At 49.3% G+C, this 21,981-nt stretch overlaps 1 protein-coding gene and 1 pseudogene across 4 annotated transcripts in view; both read right to left on the reverse strand.

The window, feature by feature from the left end:
• Nucleotides 1-4,009: 4,009 nt before the first annotated feature.
• Nucleotides 4,010-4,583, reverse strand: LOC134808371 (golgin-45-like; annotated as a pseudogene).
• A 5,764-nt stretch (nucleotides 4,584-10,347) lies between these two features.
• The window catches only part of ACTN1 (actinin alpha 1), a 105,944-nt gene continuing 94,310 nt past the window's right edge, over nucleotides 10,348-21,981 (reverse strand). Inside the window, exons 12-22 of one of the 4 annotated variants that reach the window (XM_016926257.4) lie at nucleotides 21,671-21,821; nucleotides 21,021-21,129; nucleotides 20,414-20,554; nucleotides 19,117-19,299; nucleotides 18,702-18,836; nucleotides 17,047-17,226; nucleotides 16,187-16,333; nucleotides 15,213-15,293; nucleotides 14,682-14,747; nucleotides 13,307-13,465; nucleotides 10,348-11,243 (exon numbers count right to left, since the gene is read on the reverse strand). In XM_016926257.4, coding sequence (XP_016781746.1) covers nucleotides 11,085-11,243; nucleotides 13,307-13,465; nucleotides 14,682-14,747; nucleotides 15,213-15,293; nucleotides 16,187-16,333; nucleotides 17,047-17,226; nucleotides 18,702-18,836; nucleotides 19,117-19,299; nucleotides 20,414-20,554; nucleotides 21,021-21,129; nucleotides 21,671-21,821 — 1,511 coding nt within the window. In that variant the 3' untranslated portion in view covers nucleotides 10,348-11,084. Of the gene's footprint in view, nucleotides 11,244-13,306; nucleotides 13,466-14,672; nucleotides 15,294-16,186; nucleotides 16,334-17,046; nucleotides 17,227-18,701; nucleotides 18,837-19,116; nucleotides 19,300-20,413; nucleotides 20,555-21,020; nucleotides 21,130-21,670; nucleotides 21,822-21,981 lie in introns of those variants that run through there. The other 3 variants (XM_024348757.3, XM_024348758.3, XM_054666048.2) reach the window with 3 other exon arrangements.

Below are 21,981 nucleotides of genomic sequence, written 5' to 3' on the forward strand. Positions count from 1 at the left end.
CTCTGCCAGACTTGCAATCACAAGGTGGGGAAGCTGGAGCTGCTGGAAGTCATTTTGCTGCCTCAGAGAGAGATACTTTTGAGAATGGGGTCCAGCCAGAGAAGCTAGGCCCTGCTGGCATTTGAGCCTCTGCCTCAGCCACCTGGAAAGTCAGCATTACCTCTGGACACTTCAGTTATTTGAGCCAGTAACTTATCCTTTTTTTTTTTTTTTTCCAAGACAGAGTCTTACTCTGCTGAGTGCAGTGGTGGGATCTCAGCTCACTGCAACCTCCACCTCCTGGGCTCAAGCAATTCTTATGCCTCAGCCTCCCTGAGTAGCTGGGACTACAGGCATGTGCCAACATGCCCAGCTAATTTTTTGTATTTTAGTAGAGACGAGGTTTCGCCATGTTGCACAGGCTGGTCTCGAACTCCTGAGCTCAGGCAATCCACCCACCTTGGCCTCCCAAAGTGCTGGGATTACAGGCATGAGCCATCACACCCAGCTTCTCCTTCTATCTTTACCAGCTTAGATTGGGTTTTAAGTTTCCTGCACCCAGAAGGGTCCTAACCACTACACAATCTAATGGTTACTGTCACCCACAAATGACAGTGGGTTGGGTACATTGATGACTTATTACATTTATTATCTCATGCCGATTGTACATAAAACCAAATTATTCCCACCTCCACTTCTCTCTCTCCTCCTGACCATCATGGCCCCCAAACTTTGCTGTCCTGTACAGAGCACTGGGCTACAAGTCAGGAGACCTGGGTTCTCACCTTAGCTCTGCCTTAGCCCCTGTGACTTACAGCAAGGCAACCCATGCTCCCAGGCCTTGGTTTTCTCCTACAATGATTGGGAAGGTTGGACTCCATGACTTCAAAGGTGTTTCCAACACTAACATTCTATGGACATTCTTCTCCTTCTTCAACTGCATTTAACCAGTCACTGAGGACCATAGAAGTTCCCTTGGAAATCTCTAACCCATTCCTTCTGCATTCCCCATTTCTATTACCTATATAAGAAGAATGGGTTTCTCTCTTTCTTCTTTAAATGCTGCTTTCACCATGGAGTGCAAATTTGGAACTAAAAAGAATCTTGCAGTGAGTACAGCCCAGGAAGCCCCCTCACTTCCTCACCACCAGAAGATTCTGGAAAAGCAAGCGGAGATTTCCATTCATTTTGATCCTCAAAGTCCCAAATCAGCCTCAACCACTTGATCTTACCAAACCACTCAGTGTTAGGGGTCGTGTCCTGCCCATCTCTCACAGTCCTTATAACATTTGCTTTGAGTAGGACTTGGGTTACAAATCCAATCCCAAATCCACCTGCATTAACTCAAATTAGAGAAGGGAAATAAATGCACCTGTAATCCCAGCTATTCAGGAGGTTGAACCAGGAAGATCGCTTGAGCCCAGGAGGTCAAGGCTGCAGTGAGCTATGATTGCACCACTGCACTTCAGCCTGGGTGACAGAGTGAGACCCCATCTCTTAAAAAAAAAGAAAAAATTAAGTTTTGCTTAAAAAAACAAAGAAAGAAAAGGAAAATGTGTCACGAGGTACCAGGATACAATTCATGTCACTCACCCACAGGCTCGGGCTGACACGTGGCAGGATCTCTTCTCCACTGTGAGCATTGCTTCATTCTTCTCTCGTCAGAGACCAGCTTTCTGTGCTTCACAGCCACATTGGCAGAAAACCACCAGCTTCTGAGCTCCCAAGTTATCAGTCCAGCCCGAGATTGAAGTAACTCCTTTCAGCTGCTTCACCACACAGCTGACTCACATTTAGAGTCTTCTCGGCCTCTTTTCCATGTGGTCCCACCATATCTTCCCACCTTGGAGACAGGTTTCGGTTTTTTAGACCCAGTTTCAGGGTTTTATGTTTATTACTATGAAATGTAGCCTTGTAAGATTACTCCCATCATGACTGCCTATTAAGGTCTTTTTGAACCTCAAATCTCCCACTTACTTTATTGGCTTCATAATGGCCATGAGTTTGATGAGTCCAAGTCATTAAGAAAAATGACTGGCTGGGAATAATCACTGGTCCTCACAGCATGCAGAAATGTCCCTGCAAGTTGTCAGATGCATAAGCCAGCACATTCTGGCATGTTGGTTTCCACAGCCACTTAGTCCTCTAGTGGGACTCTCCATCCACTCCCCTTTCCCCATCGTTCCCACCAGGATTAGAGGAGACGCTGCTTGGCTGAATTTCAGCAAGGACAGAGACATCTTCATATTGCTCTTCTGTAGAGCCTGGTATCCAACCCCAAAAGAAGAGTTAATCAAGCAGAGCCTCTTCTACCTGGGACTGGGCTGGGCCCAAGGATCCTTGTATCTTTTTTTTTTTTGGGGGGGGGTTGGGGGGCGGGGGATAGAATCTCGCTCTGTTGCCCAGGCTGGAGTGCAGTGGCTCGGTCTCAGCTCACTGCAACCTCCGCCTCATGGGTTCAAGTGATTCTCCTGCCTCAGCCTCCTGAGTAGCTAGGGTTACAGCTAGGATTACAGGTGCCTGCCACCACACCTGGCTAATTTTTTGTATTTTTAGTAGAGATGGGGTTTCACCATGTTGGCTAGGCTGGTCTTGAATTCTTGACCTTGTAATCCACCCGCCTCAGCCTCCCAAAGCGCTGGGATTACAGGCGTGAGCCACCGCGCCTGGCCCCCCGTATCCTTTTACGAGTGCTCACAAGCCATCTTTTAAATAGCTTGTTTCCAGAAGCCAGCTTCCCCAGCTATTGGAGTTTGCAAAATTTCTCTTGCATTGTTGGTTGGAAAAGTAGGACTTAAGGAGATTTCTAGACAAGAAAGCATGATTAGAAATGGAAGATGCTACAGAGTGCAATTAGAAAGTATATCTTAAGGTAATCTGTGATAAGAGGGGATTTTTATATTGCCTTTTTTAAGTTGACATTAAAATATATTATTATTTGACCAGGTTTGTCTTTTGAAGACTTCTCTACTGATAGGCACTTCTGCAACAAATTTGCATAATTTGATATAAATATTTTGTAATTATTCTTAAAGGCCAATCAGTGGGTATTTATATGGCTCATAATAAATATACAATAGTATATATTACATAATATATATTAATTGATGGGTTGCATTTTTTTCTTTGAGCTTATACAATGTTTTAGAAACAGTCTACTTTTTATAAATATCAAATGGATATTCCTGTGTGTTGCATTTGCTGAAGAGTCAACAGTTAAGAATCTGTTTCTTTTATCTATGTCAGATTGTGTCCATTCAGAATACAGAATCCCCTGCATAAAACTAACATGTTTTGCTGAAGTACTTGTTAATTTGGCTCTAAAATATTTATTCTTTTTCTAACTTATAGCATTTATTTTAAAAAGATTAATCCCTTCATTCACTTATCCAAGGCTCTTTTGTAGCTCAAAAAATTACCATAAAGGGAAAGAAAGCCCTCTGGCCTTCTACTACAATTACTTTAGAGTAGGGGTCAGAAAACTTTTTCTGTAATGGATCAAACAGTAAATACTGTAGGCTTTGCAAGCCATACATGCCCTGCTGCATCTACTCAACTCTGCAGCTATAGAGCAAAAACAACCTAGACAATAGTGAATGAATGGGTGTGGCCATACTTGACTCATGGTTGTAGTTTGCCTACCCTTGCTTTAGTGTAACTAAATTAACACTGTTCATATAAAATATCCAGTAAGATAAATAATAATTTAGTGCTTAAAAGAAAGTTATAGAACCTTTTACTTTTAGAGTCCTTTAGGAAAAGCATCATGTATCGCTTGGGAAGTATTCTCTATTTTAAATATTAAATACAGTTTAACACACAAGAATATCCAACTTGATATTTATAAAAAGTAGACTGTTTCTAAAATATTGTATAAGCTCAAAGAAAAAAATGCAACTGTATTTAAATTTTAAATACAGTTTCATTCTTTTATTACCCTGAGATATTTATTAAGAAGGGGTAATCTGGAGTCTAGTACATAAAACATCTTTGGGTATATACACTTTGTAAATAGGAAGTGATATTACTTCTAGCATTCTAAGAACCCCAGCTCCCAAATAATAATGACTCTCGGGTAAAAAGCAAGTACCTGTAGCATGCCTCCAATATATTGACTGTTAAAGGGCAGTAAGTTCTCCCTGGCAGTGACTGCAGGAATTGTAAGTTATATTTTCATATCTAGCCTAGGGATGAAATCATCCAGAATTTTTCTTTGCAGCAAGTAAGGTGGTTGGTGAAAACTCAAAACATGGATTATCAGGTGAGCTCTCTGTATAGGTAGTTGGATCTAAAGTTTATAGAACCATTTCAGCCATTTTCTCAGCTGGGGTGCTGCAGAATTCAACTGTCGATGGAATCTTTTTTTGATAGTTAATGCCAACGTTTCCCAGAAGATGAGAATTTGCTGCTTTTGCCAACTTGTGATTTGTTAATGCCAGCTCTGCTGTGCTGTGGGGTTGTACATTAGGGGAGTAAGGTTGCCCTCTTCCCCACTGCAAGGAGACTAAGAGCTCCTCCAATAATTTCTGGGTAGCTATCATTTCCTGAAGAAACTGTTCCCATTCACTTAGGAGATCCTGTATGGCCCCACGTGCATCACGTTTTTGACGTCATCCCAGTACTGTGGGAGGCTGAAGCAGAAGGATCACTTGAGGCCAGGAGTTCGAGACCAGCCTGGCCAACATGGCAAAACCCCAACTCTACTAAAAATACAAAAATTGGCCAGGCGTGGTGATGGGTGCCTGTAATCCCAGCTACTTGGGAGGCTGAGGCACAAGAATCGCTTGAACCCGGGAGGCAGAGGTTGCAGTGAGCTGAGATTGCACCACTGCACTCCAGCCTGGGCAACAAAGCAAGACTCCATCTCAAAAAAGAAAAAGAAAACTGCTCTTGATGCTCTTGACTTGGTTAACTCATCTGCCATTACCCTGCTTGCAAGGAATTTACTTTGCCATATATCACACTGTATTGACATACGTTCTGTTTGGAAAGCTGAGCTGTATTTCAACCTAGGGCTTCATTTTCTAAAATAAGCTGATTTTTCTCAAGGACTAGACATTCAAAGTGATAACTGAAGATCATCCCCAACAGAAGCCACCAGCAACTTTTTAATCTCATGATTTACCTCCTTCTGTATACGGAGCTGGTTTCAAAGACCTTCTTTGTCCTGTAGTAACCTTCTTTCATAATTCTTGAGCTTTTCTTTTCTTTTTTTTTTTTTTTTTTTTTGAGACGGAGTCTTGCTCTGTTGCCTAGGCTGGAGTGCAGTGGCACAATCTCGGCTCACTGCAACCTCCGCCTCCCAGGTGCAAGCGATTCTTCTGCCTCAGCCTCCCGAGTAGCTGGGACTACAGGCGCGCACCACCACACCTGGCTAATTTTTGTATTTTTAGTAGAGACAGAGTTTCATCATATTGGCCAGGCTGGTCTCAAACTCCTGACCTCATGATCCACCTGCCTCAGCCTCCCAAAGTGCTGGGGTTAAAGGCGTGAGCCAGCCTCCAATACATTCTTTACTCTGAGAGTTCCTTATTAGGTTCTGTAACTCCCTCTGACTAAGGAATTCTCCTTTATGATGTCCCAGAGACATCATAATTTTGTTGGAGCTATCATGTGTTATTGTATTTTTATATTTTTGTTGGAGCTATCATAAGTTATAGTAGCTTTGGGACATAATCTTTTTTTTTTTTCTTTTTTGAGACAGAGTTTTGCTCTTGTTGCCCAGGCTGGAGTGCAGTGGCACAATCTCGGCTCACCACAACCTCTGCCTCCCGGGTTCAAGCAATTCTCCTGCCTCAACCTCCCAAGTAGCTGGGATTACAGGCGCCCACCACCACGCCCAGCTAATTTTGTATTTTTAGTAGAGACTAGGTTTCTCCATGTTGGTCAGGCTGGTCTCAAACCCCCAACCTCGGTGATCTGCCCGCCTTGGCCTCACCAAAGTGCTGGAATTGCAGGCGTGAGCCATCATGCCCAGAGGGACCTAATATTCTTACAGCTTCCACTTCTACTGCTTTTCAGTGAACATTTTCCCTGGCTGAACTCCTGGGCTCTCTGTAATGGAACTGCTTTCTTCCATGGACCCTGAAGGCTATGATGGCTTCTGGATTGGACCCCAGAGGGAACTTCAACAGATTTAGGTGGCTCCTCAGTTTGGGGATGAAGTAAGGGCGACTTTGGTTTCTCAACTTTTAAGAGTAGTCATTTTTTTCCCTTAACCACTGAAAATGCATTCCAAGACTTCTACTGAACAACCTCTAAGATTCTTATTCTCCCCATTTTAGGGGGCTTCACTTGACAGGCTCTTTGAATCGGTATCACCAGGTTCACTTCTCACAGACTTCTTCCATTCTGAAGACCTTCCCAGGCCCTCCAGACATCCCTTACATTGCTTTTGGATTCAGTTTAGGATGTATCTTTCTTTTCCTCTTCCATCAAATATAGAATCCAGATTTGGGGGATCTGACAGGCAATAGGGCCCATAGGCCATATTATACTCTTCAGATATGATCGGATTTATAGATGCTCCATTATTTTATGAGCTATAAAGAAAAATGTAACCAGTTAAACCATAACACAATGCTTTCTTTAGAATTTTATTATGTTCTTTATGTACTCATATATGTACATTATTATATACTTATTGAAAGAGCTCAGACTTTTTTAGACTTGTATCATGGACAATAGGAGGAAACCGAATTTGCTAAAATTCTCTTCTGAATCCCTTGTCAGAGTCTTTTTTTTTTTTTTGAGACAAAGTTTCACACTGTCACCCAGGCTGGAGTGCAGTAGCGTGATCTCGGCTCACCGCAACCTCCGCCTCCCGGGTTCAAGCAATTCTCCTGCCTCAGCCTCCCGAGTAGCTGAGATTACAGGCACCCACCACCACACCCAGCTAATTTTTTGTATTTTTAGTAGAGACATAGTTTCACCATGTTGGTCAGGCTAGTCTCGAACTCCTGACCTCATGATTCACCCGCCTCAGCCTCCCAAAGTGCTGAGATTACAGGCATGAGCCACCGTGCCCGGCCCAGAGTCTTTAAGTGCCTGTTTTTCACACACCGTTGCCTGCTGTGCCATCAATAGAACTGAAAATGCAGCTTTTCTTTTTCTTTCTCTCTCGCCTCCCTCCCTCCCTTACTCCCTTCCTTCCTTCAGCATGATCTCGGCTCACTGCAACCTCCATCTCCCAGGTTGAAGTAATTCGCCTGCCTCAGCCACCCAAGTAGCTGGGATTACAGGCATGTGGCACCACATCCGGCTAATTTTGTATTTTTAGTAGAGACGGAGTTTCATCATGTTGCTCAGGCTGGTCTTGAACTTCTGGGCTCGAGCGATCCGCCCACCTCAGCCTGCCAAAGTGCTGGGATTATAGGCATGAGCCATTGCACCCTGGCTAGCATTTCGTAAGCCAGTACTACACTATGATCATCAGCATTTTCTCTCTGGGTACCCACTATGCAACTTTTGATACTGGAGCTTGATCTTACCAGGAGGTAAGATTAATGGAAGTTTTTGAGACAAAAGACAGGACTCACATTCCTGTCTCAAATAGGCAGGCAATGACACTAAGTCATGACTGCTATCTGGCCAACAGCAATTGTTAAGACACCATTAATCCTAAAGTGAGATCAATTGTATGCTCTATCTCAATATCAGAGATGCTAAAATGTGAAAATTGATGAACTGAGACAGTTCTTATGAGGCCACCTTTTGGGTTATCCTAAAGGTGATACCCAATCTAGCCCATGAGCAATGGCCCCAGCCTTATCCACTGACAGGCATCACTTTATCACACCAGGTCAGACTGGGCCAAGTGCGTCCTGGACATCTGGAATTGGGACTAGTCTCGTGTCAAGAAAATGTCAACACTAGGCACTGTGGAATTGACCTCTGCCACCATGGGGAGGTGTGCACCCAAAGCTGGGCTGCAGGCAGAGGAGGGAGGCTGACACACAGAGAGGGGCCAAGATAAGCTATAGAGAAGGCAGGACCTCAGCCTCCCAAGGGCTTTCCAGTTCTGTGGCTGGTGCCTACCTGGAGCTGGGCTGCCCTCTGGCTCCTGCATCTGAGACAACAGGAAGCCTTACATCTCCTGCCGGGCCCAGCTATTCTGGCCTTTTTGGGCTCTCAGAACTTGGAAGCTTCCTTTTCCCCTCTCCATGGATGGCGCTTTTAAGGCTTAGGAGATCAAGTCCAGCAGCTAAGGCAGCCTCCCAAAGGCCAATGTTGCACACTCAGGCCTTTGAAGCTAGGGCAGTTTCTCCAGCAGGTCATGCCTATGCCACGGGTCACTGACGTCGGGGAGGCAGCCAGCTCCCCAGGGCATGAACGATGGAGTACAAATTAGCTTCCTATGGTTGCTGTAACAAATTATCACAAATGAAGTGGCTTAAAACAACACAAACGTATTATCTCACAGTTCTGGAGAATAGAGACCCAAAATGGGTCTGTAGACCTGCATTCTATCTGGAGGCTCTCAGGGAGAATCTGTTTCCCTGGCTTTTCTAGCTTCTAGAGGCTGTCCGCATTCATTGGCTTGTGGCCTCACATCACTCCAACCCCTGCTTCTGTTGTCACATTTCCTCTGATGCCGACATGCCTGCTCCCTAAGGACCCACCCAGATAATCCAGAACCAATCTCCCCACCTCAAGATTCTTAATCCCATCTGCAAAGTCTTGTCATATGAATTAACAATCATGGGTTCCAGGGACTCGGAAATGGACATCTTGGGGGACCATTACTCAGCCTACTACTACCCTCAGCACAGAGACTGTAAGAGGGTTCCCCTTAATGGTATTTTTCTGTAATCAGGCCTTTTTCTTTAAGAATATTTTAAACAGCATAACAAAGCACAGCTGACTTTTTTTCCCCATTTTACAGACAGGGTCTTGTTATGTTGTTCAGGCTGGACTCAAAACTCCTGGGCTCAAGTGATCCTCACCTCAGCCTCCCAAGCAGCTGCCACTACGGACATGCACCAACACGCCCTGCTAGAGCTGGTTTTTTATACAACTCTAGGGACAATACCCATTGCCACTTATTAAATGCCTACTGTGTGCCAGGGAGAGAAGGAAAGCAACATTATCGGCCCCATTTAAGGAGGTCACTTGCCCAAGGTAGTCCAAATGGCCGGTGGCAGGCAGACGAGCTCACATCTGCCTCCCTTGACAGGCACTGATGTTGAGGTTGTATTTCTTCCCTTGGCGTCCATAACGCAGACCCTAAAGTCTTGTTTGTGTTGGAGAGCTTTGGAGCCTTAAATTTAGAGGCGCTTCACACAGCTCATGCCACCTGCAGAAGTACCAGAGAGCCTGGCATAGGCCAAAGAACTGGCAAAGCCTTCAGTCTCTCCTCACCACCTCAGGAAATTGAATCTGTTCTCCCTCCCAGTAACTCACTTACCCAAATGACTACACTTGTTGGGCACTAACCCCATGTCCAAGGGACAACTATGAGCTGGTCCAGTGATGGAGGAGGTGGGTGGCAGCTGGGTCACACTCCTGCCACAGATTTGGTACCCAGAACAGTCATTAAGGTTTTGTCAAGGGATGGACAAGCCAGAGAGAGGAGAGATGGGCCTTCATGAGGATATCAACAAAGTCCCTACAAAAAAGTCGGAGGTAGATAAAAATATTAGGCAGGAAAGAGATGTAATGGATTCATCCCACTGAGGCATGAACAATTAATTGCCACCTGTCAATTGTCAATGGGGAGAATTCCATCCACCCAATCATTTAAAGCAAGCTGGAACCGGTTACAATGAGAATTAGCCAAGGATGAAATTTAAAGGATGCCCGGGGGCAAGTGATGTAATGGGTTGCAAAACAAACGTCAGATAAAAGGCATGGGCTCAGGGGCCCTGGTGCCAGAGCAGACGGCATCCTATAGAGACTATCTTTTACTCTGGAGAAGCTAGAGCAGTACACACAGTATTCGACATTCAGGGATGGGGCCTGAGATTCTGTATTTCCAATGAACTCCCAGGTGATGCTGAACAGCTGCCATCTGTGGGTCATCTCGAATAGCAAGGGATGAGATGACTCTTAAGAGATAACTCAAGCTGTTCCCTGCAGCAAAAATAAAACGAGTGGGGGGAATGCAGATGTCACAGAGCTGTTTGATGCCGTGGAAAAATGAAGGTGGGGCTTATCATCAAGAAGTCCTTTACACATCCATGACTTTCTGTCCAACTCATAGGAGACTGTGAAGAAATTACCTTTTCCTTTTTAAAATGAAGAAACTGAAGTGTAAGAAGATTGAACACAGCAGGGTCAAAAACATTAGGAGTAGATACAGGTGCCCCACACCATCCTTGACCCCACACACACTTCCAGAAAACATCAAGCAAGGAGCAGGCAAAGAGCTGTCATAGGAGTGTGGTTGTTTTAATACCATCTGTGCCAAGCAATATCAAAGCTGTCCATACTCTCCAAGTTTGTCCTATTTTTAATAGACAATATTAAAAATTTTTTAAGTGTGTGCTGATAAAGAGACTAGTCACACCTCTGAGGGGATTTAAAAATGAGAAGCCACATAAATTCTCTTCCTTAAAAAACAGCCATTTCAAAAGATTTTCTTTAATATCATAAAATATTTTCATGGACAAGTGAGCTAGCAAACACACATGCACCAATGTGCCTTTTGACAAGAGTACCCCCTACCCTGACTCCCACACCAAAGTGGACATGAGATTGGAGAAATGAATACAGCAGATGGAACAGATAGAAGAAAAAAAAATCAGTAAAAAGGATGGAATATAACTTTGTGCTTGGTTATTTTCCTATGTCGCAACAAAACAAGACATTTCGGTGCAAATAGTTAATCTTTCCTCTTTTTTTCCATTTGTCTGGTGGAGAAAAAAATACTTTTTCTATAATAAAATATGTAGTTTTTTGGTTTTTAACGTAACTTTTTTTTCTTTTTTGCAGAAAATAATTTTGTAAACTGTCACTTCGCGGGCAGGGAGGATCGATGCCACGTGGGCCCCAGCTCACCCGGGTGGAGGCTGGGAGCTGAAACCGAACCCAGGCAGGAGATGGGCGACGGCAGAGGTGCAAGGCAGGGCACGGCGCACAAGACGAGGGCGGCCGGGTGGGGTGGATTAGAGGTCACTCTCGCCGTACAGCGCCGTGGAGAAGGACATGTAGTCCAGAGCACCTGGCACGGAGTCGGGGCCGGTGTAGGGGGCCATCCGCGCGATGCAGTACTCAGCCTGGTCGGGCGGCAGCTCGCGGCGCAGCTCGTCCATGGTAATGTAGTTCTGCGAGGAGAGAGTGGTCAGGAAGGCCGTAAAGTCCAGCAGCCGTAAAGCGGCGCGGCCCGACACAGCCGCAAAGCCTGGCGGCGTGAAGGCAGCATGTGCCGTTTGCATTTTGCCTCCCTGCTGTAACTACAGGATGTACGGACATAAATATCCACACATGTACATACCGCATACACAACATGTATTTTTAAAATTCTCTCAGGTTTTCCACTTCAGTACCTACTTTGTAAGCCACTTTCCAATCTAATTCCATGTGCCAATTACACCTATAATCATCTTCTGAATCACACTCGACTGCAATAATTGCGTGCTGGAGCAGTATCAGCAGATACTCTGGGGTGGAGCGTATAGGTTCCTGGGGGGACCCCACATGCACTCAGCTGAGCTCTCTGGAGGCCGCGGACAGACAGTCTAATTTTAATGAGCCCTCCAGCAGATTAAGAACACCATCCATGTTTGGGCATCACTGCTTCCCAAATATGGCCAGGCTATGTTAAGCAGCTTTGCAGAAATGTGGGCCTTGCCCCATGCAAGCAGGTCCAGCCTGGGTATCTACCTTCTCCCAGGTTTGCTCATGATAGGTCTACTTGGAAACTGCTTCTTTTAGGAGCTTCAAGATCCAGGAGAGCTCATTTGGGGGCTCTGACCCACAAGGTAGTCGCCCTGCACCATGCCCTACCTCTGCCAGAGTGCCCTGGGAACCAGTTTGAGGGAGGGTAGAGCTGCCACTGTCAAACCAAAAGTTGGGAGACCAGGCCCCTAGCTGGGCCCCAGTTTTCCTCCTCTACAAAATTAGCCACTACAACTAAATGGTTTGAGGATCCTTCCAGCTCCAAAGTGCTATGATGCAAATAACGTTGTTCTTGTACTTAAATCAGACCTTTAGGGACTTCTTTGTAGGTTCAGCCTTTATTCCCTTATAGACAGACATTCCAGAAATTATATTCCCTCCCTATTGGCTTTTGCTTTCGGTAACTGATTCTTTTCAGTTTTAAGACGGAGTCTCACTCTGTCACCCAGGCTGGAGTGCAGTGGCGCAATCTTGGCTCACTGCAACCTCCGCCTCCCAGGTTCAAGCGATTCTCAGGCCTCAGCCTCCCAAGTAGCTGGAATGACAGGTGCACGCCACCACGCCCGGTTAATTTTTTGTATTTTTAGTAGAGACAAGGTTTTCCCATGTTGGCCAGACTGGTCTTGAACTCCTGACCTGATCCATCCACCTCAGCCTCCCAAAGTACTGGAATTACAGGCGTGAGCCACTGTGCCTGGCCTGAATCTTTTCAGTTTTGAAGGAAGGATGGCATAAGGATTTACTGTGACTTTTACTAAACAGAACACAGACCCTAGGCCCCCACCCCACCCCCACCATTTCTTCTGGCTGCTCTGTGAGTCTTTTCTCTAATATTCGAGGGATCTGTGGCTTCTACAGATCCCCTCAGGTCCCTGGGCTGGAGATGGCTGTGGTTCTGGGTAACATCCAGGTCTACCAATGACCATCTCAGAACAGTGGAGACTTGGACTGAGCCTCTGGCATCCTTGGAGACAACCCCCTGCATCCATCCACTGCCAGGTGGAGTGTTGCAGGGTACTTGGGAGACTGGGAAACCCAGAGTAGATCACTGCTCAGGGTAGAAAACACGAGAGACATGCTTCCTTCCTGGGTCCCACAGTCCCTCTTCCTGCTCCCATTATAGTCCGTGCCGATGCACGGGATGAGACCAAGGGTGAAGTCCCAGGGATTGTCAGATGGACTCCAAGAGTCCAATCACACATCCACACCACTCTATACCCGTCTGCCACCCGTCATTTCATCCCAGCTATGGAGTCCCTCACTGGCATGCAGTGATCCTGGAAGGGTCACTTATACTAATCCTGTGTCCTGACACCTTAGCTGAGCCCAAGGCATTACAGAAATGAGTAGAAGTGGCAAACAAGGAGAGGCCAAAGGACCCTGGAAGAAGGGGCAGTTGAGGAGTTCATGTTCCAGCTCTCACCCCTTTAGATCACAGTCCAGCCAGTGCCTGCCACCCCAGCACAGTGCCCACCCATAGGACACCCACCTTGTCCCCGGCCAGGATCTTGAAGGAAGCCATGACTTGGTCTGCTGTATCTGTGTCGGCTGTCTCGCGGGACATGAAGTCAATGAAGGCCTGGAATGTCACTACCCCCAGGCGGTTGGGGTCCACAATGCTCATGATGCGGGCAAATTCTGCTTCTCCCTGGAGGGAACAGCCAAACCCAGGCCTGTCAGCCCGTGGCCTGCTGGGAATATCTCATATGGACTGAAGACCCTGGGGGCTCAGAGCAGCCTGTGGCTGGAAGAGGAGGGCACATCCCCCTGACCTAACCTGGGTTGTCCTAAGGGTATGATGGGGACACAACACCCAAGAGGGGAGACCCAGCTCAGGGTTTCCCACACCCTGCAGATGCCTGAGTTCCTCTTAGAGCAAATAATCATGTTGATAATAACTATAATGACAACAATGATTAACAATGGCTGACACCTATGTAGCATATCAAGTATTAATCTAAAGCTTTATTTCAATTCATTTAATCCTCACTACAACCATAAAGATAGGTATTTTATTATCTTCATTGTACAGATGAGAAATCTGAAGCCCAGACAGGCTAAGTGACTTGCCCAGGGTCACACAGCCAGGAAGCAGCAGAACTGGGATTTGAACTCAGGCAGTCTGGTTCTAGAATCTGTTCTCTCCCCACCACACCGTATTTTCTACATGCCAGATACATGCACACACTTAAATTCCTTCATTTAATCCTTGTAACAGTCCTGTAGGGTTCCCCCACTTCAGCTGAGGTAACACGCTAATGACGGCAGGGCTGGGATTTACTCCCAGGTTCACTGCTCCTAGCCCCATGCCCATGCCCTGCGCTGGACAGCCTGTGGGCTCTGCACTTGGCACCATGGCTCAGGAGTCACCTGACTGCTCTGCTCAGAATGTCTGTGCAAGGGGGGACAGACTAGGAAGGCTGGGGGGTGGGGGACGGCCTGGGATAATCCAGAGGGGCGGCAGGCCCAACCAGAGTCACCGCCAGGACAGAGGTGGAAGTCTCAGTTTCCATGCTCCATGTGAGGTGACGCATGCCAGCCCGAAACCTGGGATATCCCACACCACCAGTCCTTCCTGCCAGCCTCAGGGTCAGCCCAGCTGTCCACAGTGGGAGTGAGAAGTACCAGAAGATGAAGTGGCACAGAGATTGAGGCGAGGAGGTCAGGCCTCCCGGATACACACACGCCCGTGGCCGGGCCGGCTTTCAGGGAGCCATCTTCCCCAAGGACATGGGCCTTGGGGCTCCTCTAGGGAGGGCAGCCCCTAGCCTGAGGGCCTCCAGCCTGCCACTCCTGGGACTTGGCTGCTCCCGCCAGCTGGCTGCCTTCTCACCGGGGCAGACAGAGGGTGGGGTTTACGTTACCATGTTGTAACCCATGGAGATCAGGCAGGCGCGGAAATCATCCGTGTCCATCATGCCTGTCTTCTTCTGTGGGGGGCAGTGGTACCAAGACACAAGGAGGGTCGGGAAGGCAGGAAGAGGAAGGGCCGGCCCGGGGCCAGGAAGACAGGAACAGATGGCCAGAACGGGGATGAGATTTATGGTTTTGGGGGTCAGGATGGGTAAAGGAACATAGGAGAAGATGCGAACACACATCGGTGGAAATGTCCAAAGACAGGAGGAAGACAGAGCAGGGAGATGCAAAAATCCACCCATGGGATGAAGAGCAGCGAGGACGGAAGACAGCAGGCACCCAGTAGGTTGCCACGAATGACAGCAGAGGGCAGAGGGTGGACCAGTGATGGGGCAGACAGAGACAGCAGGAGAGGACGAGCCCCATGGCCCACAGGAGGGGGACAGGAGATCCAGACAGAGAGAAGAGAAAAAGGAAAAACGCATTATTTCTTGCCCCAGACGCCACCCCTGAGCGTGCTCCATGCAGGAGGCGAGTACCTGGGGGTCGTTGCCAATATCATAACCCAAGCTGATGAGGCAGGCTTTGAACTCCTCGGGACCCAGTGTGCCGGAGTGATCCTGGGGCCGCGGTGCGCCAGGCAGCGAGCCATGCGGTGTCAGGGAGGTGGAGCCGTGAGGGGGGCATGCCCCGGGGGAGGGTGGCGTGTGTGGGGAGACACAGGGACAGGCATGCGGAGGGAGGGTGGGGGGGCGGGGGAGGAGGGGAAATAAAAGTGCACACGGTTAGACACACCAACGAGGCTCCAGGGGGTGCCCTCCCCCCAGCACACGCAGCCCTGCTCCAGGGAGCAGGACCACAGTGGGGTGTGATGAGCCACAAGGGTGAGAAGCTCCCTCAGAAGTGACCCAGCCCCCCCGCTTCCCCAGGGGCTTCCCCCCAGGTGCCTAGAGAGCCATGAAGCAGGTGGGGTGGTGGGCAGCACCCAAGCCCATGCTCCCACGCTTTGGGACCGCCCGCAAGCCCCAGGGCACTGGGAAGGGGCAGCCCACTAAAACCCAGCCTGACCCAGAGCTGGGATGGGAACCCAGGACCAAGGCCTCTGACATCCCCGGCAGAGTCCCAGAGGCCACTGGAGGTCGGGGTAGGGGTAGGGGCCAGCGAGGGCAGGAGGAGTCTCTCTTCTGCTCCTCTGTCTCCACAGCCAGGGAGCAGCAAGCCTTCACTGAGGGTGACTCCTCATGGTAGGAGAGCAAGGATCGGGGTCAAAGGTCCTCTTTCTACCCACAGTCTGAACACTCTCTCCCGGAAAGCAGGGAAGCTTATGGGGCACCAACACAGGTTTACCAAGGATGGTTTTGCGGGGTGCATTGAGTCAGGGCAGGCTGACGGCAGTTTCCCCTTTCTCTCCCTCCTCACTTGCATGGCAGCCCACGTCCCGGGGAAGTGCCCTCCAGGGCCCTGGGGCAGGGGTTGGGGGCTGCACTAAGAAAGCACAGGATGGGGCTCTCACCCGGTCAAAGTGGTTGAAGGAGGCCCGGAACTCATTCATCTGCTCCTGGCTGATGCCCTTGGCATCCCGGGTCAGGATCTGGTTCTCTACCTCATTGATGGTCCTGGCGATGGTGGTGAGCAGCTGCTCCCAGCCCACACGGATGTGCTGCAGGACAGCAAGGGGCCTGTCAGCAAAGGGGTCCCAGGCCTGGGCTCCTGGCGGCCCCTGCCCACCCTACTCCCCAACCATCAAAATGGCCAAAGCCATCAAACTTGGCCTTCTGTGTGGCTTAGTGTCACCAGAGGAAGGGGAACCAGGACAAGGACAACCTACTAGGACAAGGACCCTAGATGACCAAGGGGCAGGGTGGCAGCCTCTGCCTGGGAGAGCAAAGAAACCAGGACTTGCCAATGGGGGTCAGGTCAGGAAGGAGGGCAGATTTGGGGGTAGGAAAGATTGAGACCAAAAAATGCGTGATTCCCTGAACCTCCAACCCCACAGCCACGTGCACACACACACACACACACACACACACACACACACACACTCTTGCACAGTTAAAACAAGTAGCCATTTTCAAAGCAGATGCCTGAGCCAGTGTTTGGAGCCCACCAGCACCCAGAACCACCAGAAGTGCTTATTCTGAACTCCACCCCAGAATTAGTGAAGCAAATTCCAGAGATGGGGCCTAGAAATGTGCATTCTCAACACATTCCTTGGGAAAGCGGAAGGTACTAAAAATTGAAGATGTGAGGCTTCAGGGGTGAAGTGAATTTATCTTCCAACTATGACCTGTTCCCTTGGAGACTTCCCCACCCAGGAGAAAGAGCAGAAGGGGCCACGGGCTCCCCAAGAGGAACAAGGCCAGCCCCACCCACCTCCATGGTGTAGTTGGTGTGCTTGTTGTCGAAGATGAGCGCCTCCTGGATGAGCTGGTGGTCGCCCTCCAGCTGGTCAATCTTTGGCTTGTAGTTGACGATGCTCTTCTCATACTGCCGCAGGTGGCTGAGCTGGTCCTCCAGGGTCCCATGCATCTCAATGGAGATCCTCCCGATCTCCTGCTCACCGGGAAGGAAGCACCTTGTCAGACCACCTCACTCTGCTCCCATAGGGTGGGGACTGGGGCCTCCAAAATCACTTGTTAAGCCCTCAAATGATTCTCAGTTCCCATCCCAGCCCTAAGGAGGCCATCACTGGTAATTAGTAAGACACTTTTAGCATGGGTGCTCTTAGGTATGGAAACAGCACCACAGAGGTATATAACAAGCACTGTTATCATTGGATGAAATACCTACCAACTCTCAGGTACCTGTCAGCCTCAGGAAGGGGATGCAGGGTCAGTTCTAACCTAAATATTCACTCCTCTGCTTGCCATTCAAATGCCCTTTCCCAAGTCTTGTCCATCTCAGGGACCCACTGAACCAGGATCCTCGTAGCCTCGGCAGACCTCACTCACCTCCTCAGTACCCATGCTCTTGCTCCTGCTGTTCCGCCTCCTGGGATGCCTGCCCTGGCCCACCTGAATCCCATCCATCCCTGCAGGCCAGGCCTAATGCCCATTTCTGTCTGTTATTCATCCATGTAAACAACCCTTGTTTGTGAAAGCACTTTCTGTCCACTCAGTTCAATCCAGTAGATATTTCCTGCCTGTCTACTAAGGACAATGTGCTGGCGGGGGTGCGGGGGAGCGACACATACCAATGTAAACTCAACATGGTCTCTGTTCTTAAGGAACTCAGAGGCCATGCTCTAGCCAAGCAGGGCCTCTTTCCTGATCTGCTAAAGCACCCCACTATCTACCCCACACAATTCAGCAAAAAATTCTGTGCTCCACTGGGGTTCAGTTCTCTTTCTGGGAAGATCAATCATTTTCTTTGGCCAGGCTCATTGCTCAGGAGGAGGAGGAGGAGAGGAAGGGGAGGCCTGGTCAACAAGAGACATCAAAGGGATTAAGCTGGATCGGGCGCTCAGGAACTGACCCTCCTATGGGACTTTCATAGGCAGCTTCTTTTTTTTTTTTTTTTTTTTTGAGACAGAGTCTTGCTCTGTTGCCCAAGCTGCAGTGCAATGGCGTAATCTCAGCTCACTGCAATCTCCGTCTCCCGGGTTCAAGTGATTCTCCTGCCTCAGGCTCCCAAGTAGCTGGGATTACAGGCACGCATCATCACACCCGGCTGATTTTTGTATTTTTAGTAGAGACGGGGTTTCACCATGTTGGCCAGGCTGGTCTCGAACTCCTGACCTCAGGTGATCCACCTGCCTCGGCCTCCCAAAGTGCTGGGATTACAGGCGTGAGCCCACAGGCAGCTTCTTAGTGGTGTCCTCATATGTCTTTGCTCCCAAATCAGATACTGCCAGCAGGGCTTCCTCACATAGGCCCCCATAGCCTTCTACAGGACAGCAGACCCACGGCGGGCTCCGGGCCTCAGTCCTCCATGGGTCCCACCCAGGGAGACAGGCAGCCTGGCTGGCTAGGATAGTGTGGTGGGGGAGGGGTGGGAGCCCCAGCACTGCTTCCCAGCATGGGACCCACCTCCATCTTGGTCTGGATCCAGGGCCCGATGACATTGGCCTGGGCTCCAAACTGCTTGCGTAGCCTCTCATTGTGCTGCTGTCGGGCATGCTCCTCCGTCAGAGCTTGGTCCCTCCGAGGCACCAGCTGCCGCACCTGGGGCAGGAACAACAAGGCGACTTTCAGGATGGGTCAGCCATCTGTCCATGTGCCAGATGAGGAAATGGAGGACCCAGAAGGGGAAGGGCCGGTCAGTAACAGAACAGGAGTAAAGGTGTCAACCTGTTCTGGAAACCCAGTCATTTGACATTTGGACAAACAATGAGTGTTTACTATATGACAATTTTAAATGAAATTGACAAAAATCAATTAAAATGGACAAAAATCCCTGCCTTTATGAAACTTACGATGGCTCGGCCCATGCCCTTCAACTCACGTGGTCCCATTTGCCATTGATCTCCTGAGGCGTGATGGTTGTGTAGGGGTTGGTGCCCGCCATATTGACGTGGTAGGTCTGGACAATCTTGGACACCTCATTGTGGATGCCCAGGATGGCCAGGCGCTCCTTGTCAGCATCAGGGAGGGTGGCCTTGAACTGCTCATGGGCTGTGGTCAGTCCCTGGACAGAGATGGGAATATGTGGGCAAGAGGAACAAAGGGAGCGCTAGAAGTGAGTGGAAGGGCCATGGAGGTTGAGTTCCACACCAGCTGGGAGACCAGGAGGCATCAATTCAAAGATTCTTGTGGCTGAGAACCAGGATGGCAGGTATGGCCACAGGAAGGTGAAGCCACAGTCATCAAAAGCAACAGCTTCATCCTTAGGGCTGGTCAAATTAACAGCAACCTCTCTGGTGTGTTCACCACCTCACAGGTCAGGGAGAAGGGCTGCTCCAGAGGCTCACTACCCAGATGACCTCCCACAACATGAGCTTCCTTAGCTCCTGGCAAAACCTTTTAAATCCAGTATTCTGCAACTGCATGAAAGATTGAGGAAGCTGCTAATTGATGTGAAATGAGCTCCAAATAAATGTTACATTAAAAATCAAGGTTCATGGCTGAGCACAGTGACTCATGCCTGTAATCCCAGCACTTTGGAAGGCTGAAATGGGAGGATCTCTTGAAGCCAGGAGTTCGAGACCAGCCTGAGCAACAAAGAAAAAACCCCACTTCCACAAAAATAAAAATTTAAAAATTAGCCAGGCATGGTGATGTGAGCCTGTAGTCCCAGCTACTAGGGAGGCTGCAGCAGGAGGATTGCTTAAGCCCAGGAGTTGGAGGCTGTAGTGAGCTATGATCCCACCACTGCACTCCAGCCTGGGTGACAGAGTGAGACCTTGTCTCTAAAAAAAATAAAATAAATAAAAATCAAGGTTCAGAATATGGTATATAATAAAAGGTACTTTTTGTTTTATACAAAAAGGGTACAAAGCATGGAAACAAACATATTTGCTTGTGTGCAGAGACTGTAGTCAAATTCTTACCTTTGGGGAGAGAACTAGGGGCTGGAGGATAAGGAGTCAGAGGGAGACCCTATCATAAACCTTTTTAATTTTTTTTTAATTTTAGATCATGCACATATATTATCTTGTCAAAATAAGTCAAATGCAAAGGTTCTGGGTCTATAAAATCCTTAGGATGCTCTTCCTCAGGGGCAGTCCCGCAAAAGTGACCCACAGAGCATGGGCCAGGGGCCCCAGGGGAGCCAGCCTCCGGGGAGTGGAGGTGGGGCTCACCTGGATCTCCTCAATGGTGTGCACAATGAAGGTGTCCTGCAGGTCCTCCATGGCCCCCTCCATCCAGTTGTTGAAGGGTGCAGCCCGCTTGGCATACTCCAAGTACAGCTGGTCAATGGTCTCCAGCAGTTTCTCGGTCCGCTGGGAGTGCCAAATAGGGTAAGGGTTAGTACAGTGATGTCCAGAATCATCCCCCACTCCTATCAAGATCCTCCTGGTGAGCCCCAGTTCTAGAAGCACTGACTCAATCAGGCAGAAAGAACAAGCTCTTCCTGCCAGGTGTATGAACCATCTCACATCACAGTCACCTGGCCTGGGTCCCAGAGTCTGGTGTGTGGAATAGGAGGGTTCTCAAATGGCTGGGGTTGGGCTGTAAAGCACACTAAACTGGGAGGATGAGACACGTGAGGGCAAGAGAGGAGGCATCGCCATGAGGGCAAAGTCCAAATCCTGTGCCAAAGTGAATCTTCCACATTTAGGCCAGGGTTGGGGGAGGTCTGGGGAAGCCATAGAGTCTTTTAGCCCAAAGCAAAGAGAGTCAAGAAGCAGGAAGGGGCACCACAGGGCTGCCGGATATGGGCCTAGATCTCCCTCTGGGACCCCTCACCTCCAGAGCTTCCCTTCGCTTCTGAGTTAGGGCCCCCAGATTGTCCCACTGGTCACAGATCTTTTGGCAACGGGCGTTGACACTGGGTGAGTCATAATAGTCCAGCTCACTGGGGAGGGAAGAGACAAGGAAGTCGGGGGACCCAGGTTAATTTCATGGCCCATCTCCCTCTCCCTGAGGCTGTCAGTGGGGTGGCTGGTGGTGCTGGGAAGAGCCAGGGGCGCTCCCTTCAAGAGACCTTCCAGGCACTCCTTCCACCCCTCCCCTCTTTCAGGAGACTGGCAGAGAGGAGACCAAAGAAGACCCCTTTCCCAGTCATGGCTGGAGATGACACCAGCCTTCACCTCAATGGCCAATGGCAGGGAGCCCTCGAGGCCCAACGAGAAAGCTCAGAACCAAGTCTTGGTCACCCTCTGCTCCTGTACTAGCTACAGGCGAGAACTGGTGGCCTTTAACAGGATGGCAGTGGTCCCGGGCTCCTTCCCCACCAGGAGAGATATTTGTCTCCTGCGTTGACTCCCTCCCCACCTGGGCACCCACCTGTACCCACCCTCCCCATCTTCCACGGCCACACCCCCATCTCCCCCAGCAGCTGAGAAAGCCCAGCCTCAGCCCCTCACCACAGGGTAGGGGTGTCTGGGGCCACCTACTTGAGCTCCTGTGCGATGGCGGCAATCTGCTCCACACGGTCCTGGTGGGCAGCCAGGTCACTCTCGAAGGCCTCATGCTTCTTGAGCAGGGCCTTGATCTCAGAGAGGGTGGCGGTCTCATAGTCCTTCTGTCGCAGCATGGCCTCTTTGCCTGGGTTGAGAGAGGCCCACATGGCTCAGCAGGAGTGAGAAGCATCTCCTTGGTCCCAACCGCCCACCCCTCAGAGCCCCAGGAGCTCCACTTCTGGGGGTGCTTTTCAAGGAGGTGCCCACTGTGCAGGGATCTGCAGGGTGCAAAAGCAGATGTGCAA

Source organism: Pan troglodytes, chromosome 15 (assembly GCF_028858775.2).
Source record: "Pan troglodytes isolate AG18354 chromosome 15, NHGRI_mPanTro3-v2.0_pri, whole genome shotgun sequence".
Taxonomy (NCBI): domain Eukaryota; kingdom Metazoa; phylum Chordata; class Mammalia; order Primates; family Hominidae; genus Pan; species Pan troglodytes.